Here is an 18198-nt window from a genome sequence, read left to right as displayed (position 1 = left end):
GGTCGCGGTGTTTGTTGCCATACTCCTCCGAAACTACTTGACCGATTTTTATGAAATTTGGCAGGTATACTCCCTGCTGAATTCCGAACAGAACGGTACTATTTTTTTCTCTCTAGCAGTCCGTTTTGGAAATAGCGAACCGTAAGCCGTAGAAAGATTCTGAGTACAGAAGAAAAACGAGCGGAAAATTTCTTAAAAGAAAAGTGCAACAGTTTAACTTTTGGACTCAAATTGGACAAAATATGAATTTTTTAATTTTGCGAAATTTTACAAAAATATCTCTTTTTTTCACGAATTGCAATAAGTAGAAACATTCTGGGCACACGAAAAAAACGAGCGGCAAATAATAGGTTTGTTCTAGCATCAGTTTCAAACGGTTTGAAACCATCAGCGAATAGTGGACCAGCGCGAGTAGAGGGGATAGCTAGCACTGGTGACTGTATTATGTTTTCTCACTGACCAACTGTTTGCTGACGGTTTCTGACTAGTTTGACTGTTTGCTAGAACAAACCTATTATGTACGAAAACTGCAACAGTTTAACTTTTCTACGTAAATTGGACAATTTCATGGAAGAAAAATGCTACAGTTTAACTTTTGGACATAAATTGAACAAAATATGAATTCTTTAATTTTATGACATTTTCAAGTGTCAGTGTTACCTTACTCCACCTAAAGATATCGATAATGTGAGATATAATGTGGAAAGCAGATGGAGCTACCGTTGAAATGCTTTTTTATATTGTTACAAGACACATGATTCATAGATTATGTATTCGGTAATTTCAATCGTTTATCACCTTGCACGGCAGATAAAAAATATATCAAAAGTTTTTCTAATACATTTACTAACGATATGATCACAAAAATATCGACGAGTATCCTATCATGTAGGCATTAAAAATATCAATAAGACACTGACATTGACAATCGTTGGTTGGTACCATATTAGCCTTTGCTGAGCGAGACATTAAGTGCTCATATTAATGTTGGGTTCTTCAGTTAGGTGAAAACCATCAAAAACATTTTTGCAAGTATGTGAAGAAAGGCTGTGTCTCAAGTTGAAAATGCCATATGAATGTTAATCCAATTACCAAAAACTATAAAATAAAAATTCAAGAACGGGATTCAGCAGTTATTCATTTAGCCGTTTATCTTAAAAAAGGTCAGCGCGTGTATTTCACGAACAAGACCAGTGATTGATCGTGCTATAAATCCACCCAAAACTGCACTCACCGAATTTTTCAAAGCGGTTAATCGTGTGGATGCTTTTGGTACAGTTTATCCACTAATAATTTTCCAACATAATCAGCAGTCATATTGATATCAAAGAGACCGGCTTTCGAATCAAGGTTGTCAGATATACTTCCTAAAATTCCCAAGTTTACATATTCTGAAAATGTTTTCTCTATTTTACTATTCAATTGTTATTCAATGACACTGTTAGAAAGATAATATGAAAATATTCTTAAAAAATATATAAATTAGTTAACTAGGTACTTAAAATTTCAATGGGCCTTCACTAATAAATTGAAGCAACTTTGTATATATTATACTTTAAAGAAATTTTGGAGTATCGGCAACACGATTTTAACGAGATATTAAGAATTTGCTTTAATGTTAAAACAAGTTTAAACATTGAAAGTATCAAATTTTAAGTAATAAAAAACCAAAGAGTGATGGTCACATGCATTACTTATATATTTCGTTTCAATTCAACAACAAAAGAACACTATCAGTTAGTTCTTCCCTACTCTGCCTATCGTTAAATTGGCATCGTATTTCGGCCATCGTTGGTGGCAACACAGCACAGCGGAACACCTGTGTCTCTATACACAAACCATACATACTCATAGACGTTTCACGTAAATTGTCAAGGTCAAGACAGCAAATTAGTTACCATTCCAATCCAGAGATGTCGTTGTCAGTCAATTCTCTTGTCATATTTAACAACTGACAGTTGACAATTAAATTAATTTGTTATTTACTTTTTATTTTACAGTTTGTGGCTTAATTATTTTATTATAGTGGTGTTACGTTTTTAATTAGATTTAATCACAATTTTAATAAGTGTATTAACCTCCTCTCCATTTTTATGAGTAGAATTTTTAGTTTACATTGATCATCCCGTGTTGTGTTTCTCCACATTAAAAAAACAATATAATAGATCCTGAAACAGTTTATTCCAATAGACAAGTGTGTCATCAACATTACGGACCTACATATTTTTGGAAGTTTGTAAAAGATTATAAGGTAATATTTATCTAAACAATCATCCTATGTACAAGATTCTTTCAAAAATTTTCATTCAACTCGATACACATCAGTGCTTTCACGTGACACATAGCAGTAGTGTTTAGCATTTTGAAAACAAATTGTAATATTTGAAGTTTTCAGTAAAATATGGAATAAAACATTGAACTGTCTTTCTGTTGTTTTAATTTCCTGCGAAATTTCATCAAAAATCCCGCAAAATTTATAATTTGAAATTCTCACGTAACTAAAATTTGTCAATTTAGTTCCCATTCCAATCAAGAGATGGCGTTAATTCGATCCGAAAGATTAACATGGTCGTGAAACGTCTATAAGTATGTATGGTTTGTGTCTCTATAAACAAATTTTGTCGTTGTCCATCCAACAGTGGCGGAGTTGTAACTGGAAGGTTAGGTTATATTTTGCTACTATATAAATCATTAATCGAATTAAAAAACAACGATTTGCACGTCCAATGTGAACTCGTTTCAAAAAAGAATATACTGGAATGACTGATAATGCAATTGTTTCGAGAATTCAGGAATTAACAAAAATCGAGTATAAGACGATCTATAAAATTGTTAAATTAGGAACTGTTACATATCATTCCTTAAAACGAAAGCGACGAAATAAAAAATTGGGTAGGGTTGACACCGCTGCAAAGGACGTTTATCAATGTTTATAAGACAGTTTATAACTTATTAATTTATTACAAAGAAAATAGGTAGACATTCCATATTGTGAGGAAATTCCAATCTGAAAAAATTTATAATTCGACTTATTTGCAAATTGCTGTTCAAAAATATCCCCTTAAACAAATCTGAAGGGCGCCGAGCTAATTTTTTGTGCAGAATTTGTTTAAACTTTAAAACATCACCTTTTTTGCTCCAAAATATAATTTTTTAAATTTTTTGATCATTCTAAACAAGACAGGTACCTTGTCATTTTTCTCAAAAGTTGATAGTTTTCGAGTTATAGGCGATCTGAAAAATGCCAATATACGCATTTTAGAGGCTTAAAAAACTCATATTTAAATTATTATTTTTGAAGTTGTCAAGAGCTTAAATTGAACACATTCATTTTCAAGATTCTGAATAGTAATCGGGTCTAACTTCAATTTAGACCGTTGTTCTTTAAATGATAATTATGCGCGTCCATCCGATTTTATGCGGTATACTATTTAAAAAAACATTTTTTTTTTAGATTTTGTAGGCCATTCTAAACACAAAATATTTCTTTTCATTGTTCTGAGAAGTTCATAAGAGATTTCTGAAATGGTATACGGCATAAAAATCGGATAGACGCGCATAATTGACAATTAAAAAACAACGGTCTAAATTAAAGTTAGACCCGATTTATCTTCAGAATCTTGAAAATGAATGTTTAAAATTCAATTTAAGCACACGATAACCTCAAAAAGTATAACTTACATATGAGTTTTCAAGCCTCGAAAATGCGTATTTTTGCATTTTTCAGATTTTAAATCACTTACAACTCGAAAACTATTAACATCTTAGAAAATTACAAGAAACCTTTTTTTTGTTTAGAATGACACACAAAATAAACAACTGCTCAGAATCTTCAAAATGAATATTTAAACTTCAATTTAAGCTCTTGACAACCTCAAAGATAATAATTTTAATGTGAGTTTTAAGCCTCCAAAATGCGTATTTTCGCATTTTTCAGATATTAAATCGCCTATAACTCGAAAACTATTAACTTTTGAGAAAAATGACACAGTACCTTTCTTATTTAGAGTCACCCAAAAACCTAAAAAAATATTTTTTGGAGCACAAAAGGTGATATTTTGAATTTGTTTAAAAAATTGTTTAAACAATTTCTGCCCAAAAATTGAGAGATTTTCCTGAATATAATTATGCAAAAATTATATGATTTTTCTTGAAATATGCGTGTGATGAACTGATCCTTTTTCTTAATTTCCACGCTAATGGTCGGCAATGGCATCAAAGAATCTCAAAAGCCGACACTTGGCAAACTGACTTTGGAAAAAGAATACCTTTGCACGAGCATTAACTACTCTCACAAGTACCTACCACACTATTTCACATCGACTCAAACAAACCGCAACATGCACCTCGATTGATAAATGTCCCAATCTGTTCAAAACACCTTGGTGCGAATATTTACATACATTCAATCCAAGGCAGACTGAGTACTTTTATCTTCGACCGTTGTTGACCGATTACTTTTTACTTTCAAGATATGCGTAATTACCTAAAGTAAATGGACAACTGTACTCAATATACAGGGTGAGGCAGATAAAAGTCCTATTAGAAATATCTATAGAACTAAATAAAACAGAATCATGAAAATTAGAATGAAGGGGTTTTGAAGAGTGATCTCTTTATTGAAAATATTTTCATCGATTTGCTACTTCCGGTTATACCGGAAGTTGCTTATAACTTCGTTTTTTTTAATGGAACATCCTGTATATTTTTACATTTTTGGATTCTCCTGGATGTCTTCTTTCTTAAAATATGAGGTTTTGTAATGTTATACAGGGTAGTTTAAAAGATAATTACGTTTTTTTTCTTAATTTCCTAGCAAAATTCACACCCTGTAGAATTGTAGTAGTTTGACATCAAAAACTCTGTTTATGTTCAAATGATTTTTAATATAGTCTACTATTGTTAAAAATTGTTGGTATAGCTAAATGTTGAATTGTACTATACAGGGTTGGTCGAAACTTGGAAAGAGTATTTTCTGAGTTTTCTTAAATGGAACACCCTATATTTTATTATTGTAATGAAATTATATTTTATGCTACTTTTTTATTTCTTAAGCATTCCCTATACCTAACTGCTTTAATTTGTGAGTTATTGGTGATTCAAGTCAAACATTAATTTCAACAAAAAATACGTGAAATATTATTAGGTTGGCCATGAAAATATTCAATCACAAATAATTTTTCGGAAATAAATACATATTAATCTAGACTGATCTTTAAAATTGCCAATAATGGTTGAGCTATCAAAATACCTACGTAGTTAACATTCTTACAATTAAGCACAAATTAAAGCATTTCGGTATAGGGAATGCTTAAGAAATAAAAAAGTACCATAACATATATTTTCATTGCAATACTAAAATACAGGGTGTTCCATTTAAGAAAATTTAACTCCCTGTACTCTAAAATTTAACATTTAGCTATACTAATACAAGACCAGATACAAGCAAAACACGAAGACATATGGAAACCAACGAAATGAAGATCTTAAGAAGGATTGCTGGAAAAGGACTACAGGATAGGGTAAGAAGTGAGGAAATCAGACGCATATGTGGAGTAGACAATATAAATACCTGAGTAAAGAACAGAAAAGAAGAGTGGAATGAGCACATAAGCAGGAATCAAGGATAGTAAAAATAGCCAGAGACAAGTCACCGTTAGGCAGAAGTATAGGACGCCCAAGGAAAAGATCGAATGACAACTTAGGGGCAGAATGAAAGGCACCGTTGAAGAAAAACAGGCAGTACTGCCTATATAAAAGAAGAAGAAGAAGAAGAAGAAGCTATACTAATAATTTTTAATAATAGTAGACTATATTAAAAAACATTTTAACATAAATAGAGTTTTTGATATCCAACAACTACAATTCTACAGGGTGTGAAAGTTGCTACGAAATTAATAAAAAAACGTAATTAGCTTTTAAACTACCCTGTATAACATTACAAAACCGCATATTTTAAGAAAGAAGACATCGAGTAGAATCTAAAAATGTAAAAATATACAGGGTGTCCCGTTTAAAAAACGAAGTTTTAAGCAACTTCCGGTATAACCGGAAGTGGAAAATTGATGAAAATATTTTCATTAAATAAATCACCCTTCAAAACCCCTTCATTCCAATTTTCATGATTCTGTTGCCTTTAGTTCTCTAAATATTTCTAATAGGCCAGTTATCTGCCTCACCCTATATATCAGATATGCCAATTCAATTTAAACGTGTTCAATTTCCAATGAGACTGTCATCTACAGTGCCATTAGATTAAATTATGATTGATATTATTTTGTTCCTATTTTCATAATTAATTAATATATAAAATTTAAGGTATAAATTAAAAATAAATGTTTGATGGTGGCGGATTAAGATTGCGCTAAGTTTTACTTTTAATGAATTCTGGGACTGGGGACATTTTGGAACGTTTCATTTTCCACTGTCACGTCGCACAGTGGTTCCAAATGCCGAAAACGTGGTCATGAACCTTTAAAAGCGTTTATTGTTCATGCACTTCGGAATTACTTTCGTTTTTAAGGGTTTTTGGCGTCGCTGATTACGAATCTGACATTATTTTTTCTGAAAAACAAAATGGCGGATTCAACATGGCGGAAATAAATCGAATATATCAATAAAAACGCAATTTTTTTTATTAAATTTGGTAGTTTAAGGTCCTTGATTACAAATCTAACATTACTTTTTTTAAAAACAAAATGGTGGATCCAATATGGCCGAAAGAAATTCGAAAATTTTGTTTTAAATGCATATTTATTTAAAATTTTATATTATAAGGGTCTTTTAAAATTGCTGATTACCAATACATTTTGTTTATGAAGTACAGTATCCAGAAACTATTACTTATGTACAACCGCCCATACATACTCAAAAATCGCCAGAATCATATAATATGTCTCATTTCCCACTTTTATATTCAAACAACTGCCAGCAATGCATAGGCAGTTATAGGCAGCTAAATCAAAGTTATTCTGTATCTTCTTACTATATACTTTAAGATTAATAAAAATTAGTCGCAGAATTATGCAGAATTTTGTACTTTTTGAATGTATCTTTATTAAAGTTTAATTATTTCAAGTATATTTTTACTATTTATGCATTAACAAATTTAAGGTATTTATTGTTACTAAATTTTAAGTTAACTTACATCTTACATTACTACATACTTGAAAAAGAAGAATCTGCTTTACAGCGATAAAATTGATAAACCATAAAACGTTTTACAGCGTTTTCAATATATGCGTTCTTTTTCACTTTCTCTGCCGGCCAAAATACCCTCGTATATGGCTCACTTGTTCCTGAGCTATGAGCCACAATATATCCAGTCTGATCCTTATACCTGCGTATTACGACTCTACGATAGTATGAGAAAACAAATGTAAACATGAAAATCCCTAGATAGGGATATTTTTCTTCGCCTCATGACCACGTTTTCAGCATTTGGAACCACTGTGCGTCGCACAGTGGTGCCAAAAACCTAATCATGAGATAAAAAAGTCCTATCTAGAGATTTTCATGTTTACAGTTTTTTTTCACATACTGTCGTAGAGTAGTAATACGCAGGTATAAAAATCATACCGGATGTATTCTGATTCATATCTCAGGGACAAGTGAATCATGAACGACGTTATCTTGGCTGACAGTGAAAGTGAAAAAGAACGCGTGTATTGCAAACGCTGTAAAATGTTTTGTAATTTATCAATTTTATCGCTGTAAAGCAGATTCTTCTTTTTCAAGTATGTAAGATGTAAGTTGACTTAAGATTGATTAACAATGAGTGCATAAAATTTGTTAATAAATAAACAGTAAAAATATGTATGTATAGTTAAAATAATCAAAATTTTGTACAGATATATTCAAAAAGTACATAATTCTTTGGTGATTCTACATAACAGGAATATGTATTGGCGGTTTTACACAAGTAAAAGGTTCTGAACGTTGTACTTCAAATCGAAAATGTACGTAATCAGCAATTTTAAGGGTTTCTTATAATATAACATTTCAAAAAAATATGCGTTTAAAATAAAAATTTTGAATTTATTTACGCCACATTGGATCCTTCATTTATTTTCAAAAAAATGTCAGATTTGTAATAAGCGACCTTAAATTACTGAATTTTTAAAAAAGATTGCGTTTTCATTGATATTTTAAATATTTTCCTCCATTTTGGATCCGCCATTTTGTTTAAAAGAAATGTCAGATTGATAATCAGCGATGCCAAAAACCCTTAAGTACGAAGGTAAATCCGAAGTGTATGAACCATAAACGCTTTTAAAGGTTCAAGACCACGTTTTCGGCATTTGGAACCACAGTGCGTCTATGCATGTGCCACTAAAAAGTGACGGCATAATACTTTCTACGGCATAATGTTTTCTACTATTCAAGTTATAGACTCTTATGCTGCCCAAAATGCCTAGCAAATTTTACCTATCCCGGCTCATTGTCTACAGGTTTTGCACATGGAAGATTCAACTTCTTTCATACGTAATATTTTTGAATATTTTTTTGGTTCTGTTAATTTTTAATTAATGAATTATGACACATTATCTAATTCCATAAGGTACAGTTACGGTCATTGAATAGTTTAGAGGCTTACGTATCTAGGAGCCGATTTTTTAAATTATTACCTCGTTTAAACTCACCTTTTACGTCAAAGTGATGTTAACAGTGGTGTATCTAGAATAGGTTATTTAAAATTAAAAAATAAAAATAATATAAAAATATATTGTACAAAGTTTAACAAAATGAAAAGTGTAGAAAGAAGTTTTTTTTTGAATGGAATGGATTATGGTCTTAATAATGAAAACAAGGGAGTCTTGTTGGAAAATTCCGATTTTATTTTATATCTATCCAAAATTATCCAATCTTTGTTTGATTTTCCATATGGACATATTTGAATCACGTCCAAATCTGCAGCAACTTGTCTTAAAAACCAACCTTCTTCGAGTTTGGCAATTGCTCTTGCATTTGTGCATCATTCAAATTCATTATAACCATTTTGGAGGAGTTTGATATCGTTATTTTATGTTTCAACACTCGAGAAATTTTTGACAAGCATTGACTTTTTGACTTTGATATTTATGAAATCCGTACGACACTGCAATTTTACAGCATTACAATATAAAAATTAGGGTGTAAACTATTCAGTGATCGTAACTGTACATAAGGTGCAACGAAGTTCAGCGGGTCAGCTAATTTAAAATAAAAAAAACTTTTCTGATAACATTTTTATACAGGGTGTTTGGTAAAGAATGGGCCATAGCTTCACCTTTGATTCCTGAGCTTAAAATATGTTGATTTAAGCTAACTTACCTTAGTACGAAAGTTGATAATAACCGAAATACAGGGTGTCAAAGTTAAACTTTTATTTTATTTATTCTTGAATATTTCCTGACAGGCATGGGACAACAAAACGAAATTTGGCAAGCGAGGGTTTTTTGGGACGAAAAATCTAAATTCGCCACCAAAAATGATGTATTACCCAGAGGGCGCCATATACACCTTTTAGCGCACATTTGATAGGTTCAATTTTTTTATTACCCACTCTACATACTTTTTGAATCAAAAATTTTATTCTCTTAATATTTTTACTTATAAGGTATACTACATTCATCTCGCTAAATTCAACCGTTTTCGAGATAAACGCATTTTAAATCTGCGAAGCAACATAATTTTTTGCATATCATTGTAGTTACACCCGAAAAATAAACTTGAAACCATAATAATTGTATCAGTTATCATATTTATGTCAATGCATTGCAAATTATATTTGAAGAAATTTGCAATACATTTTTGTAAATTTTTATGGTTTTAAGTAATTTTTCTGGTGTAACTACATATTATGCAAAAAATTATGTTGCCTCGAAGATTTAAAATGCGTTTATCTCTATAACGCTTGAGTTTAGCGAGATGAATGTAGTATACTTTTTTTAAGTAAAAATATTAAGAAAATAAAAGTTTTGATTCAAAAAGGATGTAGAGTGGGTAATAAAAAAAATTGAACCTATTAAATGTGCGCTGAAAGGCGTATGTGCCGCCCTCTGGGTAATCCATCATTTTTGGTGGCGAATTTAGATTTCTCGTCCCAAAAATCCCCCGCTTAGCAAATTTCGTGTTGTTAGCTCATGCCTGTCAGGAAATATTCAAGAATAAATAAAATAAAAGTTTAACTTTGACACCCTGTATTTCGGTTATTATCAACTTTCGTACTAACGTAAGTTAGCTTAAATCGACCTATTTTAAGCTCAGGAATCTAAGGTTAAGCTATGGCTCATTCTTTACCAAACACCCTGTATATACGTTCCATGTCAAATCACTCAGATAAAAACTTGAGGATCTCCGATTTGTCTGAAACAATACAAAAAAAGTTATATGCGATAATATCAAAGACAAAATATAGGCATCTACTGTAAGTACAATTAACTCGGAAAATATAGACCGCACGGAAAAATTATTAAAAAGAAATTGTAGGATATCGCGTTTGGAACAATTTCAGCTCCTACCTCTTTTGTCGAAAAGTTGAAGATGGCAGAGATATTGAACAAAAATAACTGCTAGAAAAACAATCAGGTCTTACGTTCGCGCTTTTACCGCATACTTATTACCTTAAATATTGATTTTAGCAAAAAAATAAAAGTGATCAAAATTGTATATAATTTAGTTCTCTCAATTTTTTTATAGGTACATTTTTGTCGTAAAACTAATAATAAACCAGATAATTCAATAATTATGCTCTAACTGTCACAATTTCCCACCTAAACTTGGAAAATATCGACCGTACAAAAAAAAATTGTAATAAAAAAATTATAGAAAAATCGCATTTTAAAAAATTTTAGTCTCACACTTTTTGTCGAAAATTTGAAAATGGAAATATAAATAATAATATTTAATAAAATAATAATATAGTCCCAACTGGACTATATACATTATACTCTGATATTATTGCATGTAAGTAACTTTTTCTATTGTAAAAAAGTAAAAATGCTTTTAACCACTTGAAGTCCTGTATTTTGGCATCTGTGGGCAAATTTTTAGCCAAATCGAAGTATGTATACGTATTTTGAGAATTGAGGAGAATGTAAAAAATGGTGTTTTAACGTTTTCTACACTAAAATTTAATCGAAAACATCAAAATAACTTGTTATAATGCCTTGTAATGGCATTTTTAAGTCCCTTCTGTTGAAGCATTATTTTTTCTATTGATACTTTATGATAAAATATGAGTAAATTCCAAATCACCGTAAAAGCGCTAAAAATGATGTTTAAAACACTAAAGGAAAAAACGACTGTTCGGGCTTAAATGTCATATTTTTATGTTACGTAGAAGCTACCCACCAAGTTTCAGACAAATCGGAGACCCAAAAATTTTTTGGATTCAAAATTGAGTGGTTTGAAATGAAATCACCCATACTCTAAACCAGAGGTTCTCAATCTGTGGTACATTTACCACTAGTGGTACATATCATTATTGGTGCTGGTACACAAAACCCAGAAAAAAATTAAAATAGTAGTACTTAGTAAGTATTGATAATACAATTTAAAGATATAGGTGGTACCAAAAATAATAAAAATAACTGTAGGTGGTACATCACTCAAAAAGGTTGAGAACCGCTGCTCTAAACTATTCCAGTAGACAATTGGCAAACTTAATTAATTTTATTTCCAGAATCTCAAGCGAATGGTTGATCGTATCCGAAGATTCCAGGTATTAAACTCGCAAATATTTGCTATACTAAACAAGTTTTTAAGATCAGGAGAAAGCGATGAGTTATCAGTTGAACACGTTCGATGTTTTCCTCCACCTATACATCCGTCAATCAACCCCCAACAGCACTACCATGCACCAGAACATCTCAGGCAGTATTAATTTTTAAAGCTAAGTTTAAATGTTATTTATATTTTGTTATTTTGGTATAAATACACATTAGTTGTAATTCTGTAACTAAGGAATGGACCAATAATAAATTCAATATTGTGTAAGATACTAGTACACTTTCGGTGTGCAAAAAAGGCATTTTCAATAACTTTTTTCTCGACTCCTTTATACATTTTTTTTGCAAAAGTTTATTAGTTAATTCTTGAGCTGTACCGGGTGTCCCAATAAGAATGGCTCTCGGCCATATCTCAGGAACCGTTTATAGTACAGCTTTGAGAAAAAAATATTTATAACAAAAGTCGCCTCGGGAAAAGCCTGGAAATTATTTTCATAATTGTAGGTCCACCGCTAGAGGGCGTAATTGAATATCAAAAATTAAAAAATCAAAATTTTTGCAAAATTTACCTAATGAAACGGCACTGGAAATCCAATCACCGTATTCTTCATAAAATTCTGCTCATATTTGATTTCACAAGTTTAAGTCTACCTTTGCAAATAAGAGATGGGGGTGAGTGGAAACCTTCTTATGAAAAAATGGCTGTAAGTTCGGTTCTGCTCAATCGAATTTTGCATACTTGGTCTTGTTGAAAACAGCTTTTAAAATAGCATAATAAGTAATATGCAAGCTAGGAGGCGTTATTTAATAATTTTCAGAAATCTAGTTTTCTTTGGAAAATATTAAATATAATTATGCATTTTTATTCATGTATTACAAAATTAGACCAAATTATCAACATAATACCGAAAACCGCATGTCGATACCTTTTTTCTATCTCGAGATATCTTAAGAAACGTGTAAATTTTAAACAACTATTAATGTCACCGGTAAACGAAGTTAAGGAAAAGTAGTGTGCTATGGAAAAAACAAAGAAACATTTTCCAGATGTAAACGTATATAATTAATTAAAACAACAATAAGACAAACAACACTATAAAATATAACAAAGAAATAAAAGCAACTACTTACTTAGTGACGACCTAAATGTTCAAATTGTTGCCCATCATTTTCGATGCAAGCATTTACTCTTTCAAGAGTGGATTGAACAGCAGTCTCAATGTCTGCTTTCGCAATGCTTTGAATGGCGTTTCGTATTCTCTAGATTCTAGATCATGTTTTCTCGAGTAGTGGGCCTAGCGGCAAAAACAAGGTCTTTAATCCGTCCCCATAAATAAAAGTCCAAAACAGTTAAATATGTTGCTATTAAATCTGTTCTTGAAAGAGCAAATGCTTGTATCGAAAATCATGGGCAACAATTTGAACATTTAGGTAGTCACTAAGACTACGTAAGTAGTTGCTTTTATTTCTTTCCTATATTTTATAGTGTTTGTCCTATTTTTGTTTTAATTAATTATATACGTTTACATCTGGAAAATGTTTATTTGTTTTTTCCATAGCACACTACTTTTCCTTAACCTCGTTTACCGGTGACAGTAACAGTTATGTTTAAAATTTACACATTTCTTAAGATATCTCGAGATAGAAAAAAGGTATCGACATGCGGTTTTTGGTATTATGTTGCTAATTTGGTCTAATTTTGTAATACAGGATTAAAAATGCATACTAATTAAATAAACTTTATGAAGAATACGATGATTGGATTTCCAGTGCCCTTTCATTAGGTAAATTTTGTAAAATTTTGATTTTTTAATTTTTTATATTCAACTACGCCCTCTAGCGGTGGACCTACAATTATGAAAATAATTTCCAGGCTTTTCCCGAGGCGACTTTTGTTATAAATATTTTTTTTCTCAAAGCTGTACTATAAACGGTAACTGAGATATGGCCGAGAGCCATTCTTGTTGGGACACCCGGTATAAAAAGTCTTTATTTCTTCGGCAATAAACCTTCGAACTTTTTAACTAGATGTCACTACAGCGTCCGTATCGAATTATTTGTTTTAATTCGGCATTGGGAGACAAATTATTTATCTTTTCGTTCAGATCAGACTATAGAGCCTGTCCAATGATCCTTAAAGAGGGCGAAACGTGCTTAAGAGAATGATGGTCCTCTTTGAACGAATTGAAATATAAGATGTCTCTCATTTTCATTTCACACTAGGTTACTCCTATATGAATACAGGGAACCAAGATTCGTTGGAATTTTTACCTAGATGAATAGACAGCTAGAGAAATGCAGATTTTAGATTTCCCCTAGTCTTCTTTAATACAGTACGAATACAAGTCTTACCAAAATCTGGTCCCAGGAAACAGAAATCTTAATTTCTTCAGAAATAAAGCTTGAAACTTTTTCTTTATAATATTTGATTTTTTCAAATATTAAAAAAAAATAGATTTTTTTCAAAAACCGACAGTGTGCTAGTACCTTAACAGTTTTGAGGTCATCCTAATACATTTTCATACTATATTTTTTTTTGATATATTATTTTATACTATTTTTTGCGTGATTTTTTTCGTCTTGTCTTTACTTCCCCACAAAATATTTTTGCCTATCTGTCCTTGTGACATTTAGTTTCCAACGAGATAATTTTTTAGTAACTATAGTTAATTTCTAATTAGTACCTCTATTTTCATATACTTTCTCATATAGGGTGTCCCAAAACTAGCGGGACGGTTGAATATCTCGCGAAATATACATCGGATGAAAAAACTGAAAATACGATTTGAATATTTTTCAAAAATCTATCGAATGACATCAAACATGATACCCCCTCCACGCTCTGGAGGTGGGGTGGGTGGTACCTTTAAAATCTTAAATAGGAACCCACATTTTTGATTGCAGATTCAGATTGCTTACGCAAAAATAAGTAACTTTTGGATGGCCTATAATCGGAAAAAACTATTTATCCTGATACCCTAGGTAAATTATAGAAACGGTCTAATATCTCAAGAAATACACTCCCAAATGAAAAACCGAAAGACACGTGTTTAATATTTTTCAAAAACCTATCGAATAAAACTAAACACGACCCCCCACATAAAAATATTCCTGATTTTTTTACGAGGAATCCAAATCTGCAATAAAAACGGGGGTCTATTTAAGATTTTAAAGTTAACCCCACCCTATCTCCATGGGATGGAGCGGGGGTCGTGTTTAGTGTTATTTAATAGGTTTTTGAAAAATATTAGTAGGATAAAGGCAATTAATTGAGATGAGACATCTACGAGCTATAGCCGGAAAGACCAAATGGGATAGAATAAGAAATGAGGCAATAAGAGGGATAACTAAACAGGAACCAATAATGAATAAAATAATAATGAGACAATTAAACTGGTATCGACATCTGATGAGAATGAAACCTAGTAGACTAACAAGGAAATTCATGAAACAAGAAATATTACAAAAAAGAAAAAAGGCAGACCGACGAAAAAATGGATACAGCAAATAGTAGAAGCAGGAAAAATTTAACAGAAAACGCTAGAAGAAATGAAACTATTAGCACAAGACAGAAAAGAATGAAAGAGATGGGTGAATATGTAGCTAAGCTAAACCCAAATCCGACACCTGAAAGGGTATAAGGAAGGGGAGAAAGAAAGAAAGAAAAATATTAAAAAAGTGTTTTTTTGTTTTTCATTTGGAAGTGTCTTTCTCGAGATGTTAGACCGTTTCTATAATTTACTTGGTATATCAGGATATATGGTTTTTTCGAGTATAGCGCCATCTATCCACAATTCGAAAAAATGTCAAATAAAGGTTGCTTTACGTAAAGAATCCAAATCTGCAATAAAAAATGGAGGTTCCTATTTAAGATTTTTAAGTTACCTCCACGTCCGACGCCGTAATAGGCATAAGGAAAAAAGACAAGAAGAAGAAGAAGAAGAAGAAGAAGAAGAAGAAGAAGAAGAAGAAAGTTAACCTTCCCCTCACCTCCAGTAGGTAGAGTGGGGGCTGTGTTTTTCGATCGGATGTTCATTTTGCTAAATATTCGACCATCCCGCTACTTTTGGGACACCCTATATATTTGATTTCGTCTTTTTTTTAATTCTTTTTGATTATCTCCCGCCTTTTCGTTTAGGTACTTATCAAGTCTATTTTTTACAATTCTTGCGCGGCCACTTGATAACATCCAGGCAAAAACAAGAAGGTATTTGATTTACAACAGAAGTAGGAATATTCTGGTCCATTTTTTACATTTTTTATAAGTTAAAAAAATAATTGTTTTAAGTTGGTTATTCCTTTGTATTTATATATTTTTAAAAAATTATTATTTCTTTTTAAAACGATGTATATATTTTATCTAATTTGGTAATTATGTAGATCCCTATAGGATAGATAGATCTATCTAGTCTGGTTACATTTTAATAAGAAAATATAGACATGCGTGAGATCATTAGATAGCTACAAGTATTGCATTTAAGGATTTTAATTAAAAAATAAAGAAATCAAAGAATTAAGCGATTAACTAGGCTTTTTAAAGATTAGAATTTTTACTCTTGTTTAACACCAGTAGATTTCTTAATATTATTCTGGAAATGTGGACCTGCAAGTTTTCTCGAATTTTTGTTGGGAATAAACAATTATACAATAATCTACAAAATTTTAAATAAGTACCTATATAATTTTTACAATTACACTAACTACAATTGAATTTTAAAAATTGTATTCTAATCAAGCTAAGTTAGCTTAGTTAAGTTTGCCAAAAAATAGGGATAAAGTGACAAAAATTCGCGTACTTGCTACGAATATTCGGAACACCATTATAAATGAAATTTGAAGAAATCTCCATTAATCCCACATCATTAACCATCATTTACTTACACCCACCAGGAAGAAGAGGAAGCAGAATAGGAAACTTCTCCTCCATTGTTATGATATTCATTATTTTCAGGTCGTCTTCCACGTCATCCAACCATCTCGCTCTGGGCCTTCCTTTTTTTTCGTCTTCCTATTAATTCTTTGTAATATTTTCTTATTTTCTTTGCTGTTTATGCATCTTTTGTCTCTGGGCATGCCCAAGCCATGACAATCTTTGACTTAATGAACTATTTTAAATGGGAAATAAGCGACAAATTTACCAAAAAAATGAATTTATTAACGTTTCGACGCCCAAGTCGGGTGTCGTTGTCAAAATACAAAATAATACTAAATAAACAAAAATGTTGTTGCTTAGTAAAAAATTCTTCTAATAATTTATTTAAACTGACATTTATATCGGCAATTCAGGCATGTATTATACATTTTAAAGTAGAAGACTTTAAAATGATATTGCCAATATTTATGAGTTGCGTTCCTGGGACGACTTTACTAAAATATAGTTCATTCGATTACATGAAATCAACCCCAACTCAAGAATATCCGCCACAAAAAATTATAGCATGTGATCTGTCTTTAAAAAGACAACCAAATGCAACGATGGCAGTAAAATTCTCGCGCTAGAGATTCCATAGTAAATCACGAGGGAAAACCAGGAAAAAACCTCATGATACTATCCCGACATCGTAAGTATTTGGGCTTACATTTAGTTTACTCTCAAAACGAATACCAAATTCTGACTTTAATGTATATATGCTATTTTAAATTCTAATAATACTAATAATACATAGATATTATATAAATAATCCTAAAATATAAAATATGTACTAACTCGAAATGTTAATGACTCACTAATCGTGGTATTTTATTTCTATTGACTTCCTGTTTTAGTATGGGTAACCACATCCTACTGCATTCTACTGAGGAATTTGCTACACAATTGTTTTTATTTAGCATAATTAGAGCCGCCACTTTGATTTTTCTCTTTTTACTATCTGATTTTTTCAGGACTATACTTGAATCTCTCCACTGAACTCTATGTTCATTATCCCATGCGTGTTGACATATTTGAGATCTATCAAATTCTCTATTTTTAGGTCTATGGTCTTGATGTTTCACCTAAATAAAATTGTTCGCATTCACAAGGTATTTTATAAATACAATTCTTTGTTTTTTCTTGTTCATTGTTAGGTTTAGTTTTAGATAGAATAGATCTCAAGGTGTTTGTTGTTTTGAATGTTGTTGAAATGTTGAATTTATTTGCTATTGTTTTAAGTTTCTCGGATAGTCCTTTTATATATGGTATTGATATTTTCCTCGTATTATTTCTTGTGGATGTTATAGGATCCCGTTCTACGTTGTTCTGTTCCATTCGATCCAATCTTGACAATTCCTTATTTATAAACGATAAAGGATAATCATTTTTTAATAAAACAGGATGTTAACAAATGTTTTTCTTCTAAAAATGAATTTTCGTTAGAACAAGTAATTTTGGCTCTATCATATAAGGATTTAATGATTCCCTTTTTAACGTTGATGTTGTGATTTGATTTGTAATTGAGATATCTGTTGGTGTGTGTTGGTTTCCTATACACTTGAGTCCCATATCCAG

General features: G+C 31.2%; 1 protein-coding gene across 1 annotated transcript in view; it reads left to right on the top strand.

Moving 5' to 3' along the window:
• Nucleotides 1-16057, top strand: part of LOC114336529 (cytoplasmic FMR1-interacting protein) — a 145655-nt gene extending 129598 nt beyond the window's left edge. The window contains exon 18 of the mRNA XM_050641484.1: nt 11666-16057. Within this exon, the coding sequence (XP_050497441.1) occupies nt 11666-11866 (201 nt within the window). The 3' untranslated portion in view covers nt 11867-16057. The remainder of the gene's footprint in view (nt 1-11665) is intronic.
• Nucleotides 16058-18198: the final 2141 nt, after the last annotated feature.

This window comes from Diabrotica virgifera, chromosome 10 (genome assembly GCF_917563875.1).
Source record: "Diabrotica virgifera virgifera chromosome 10, PGI_DIABVI_V3a".
Classification (NCBI taxonomy): Eukaryota; Metazoa; Arthropoda; class Insecta; order Coleoptera; family Chrysomelidae; genus Diabrotica; species Diabrotica virgifera.
Note: the sequence above shows the minus strand (reverse complement) of the source record. Positions and strands in the feature narration are given on the sequence as shown.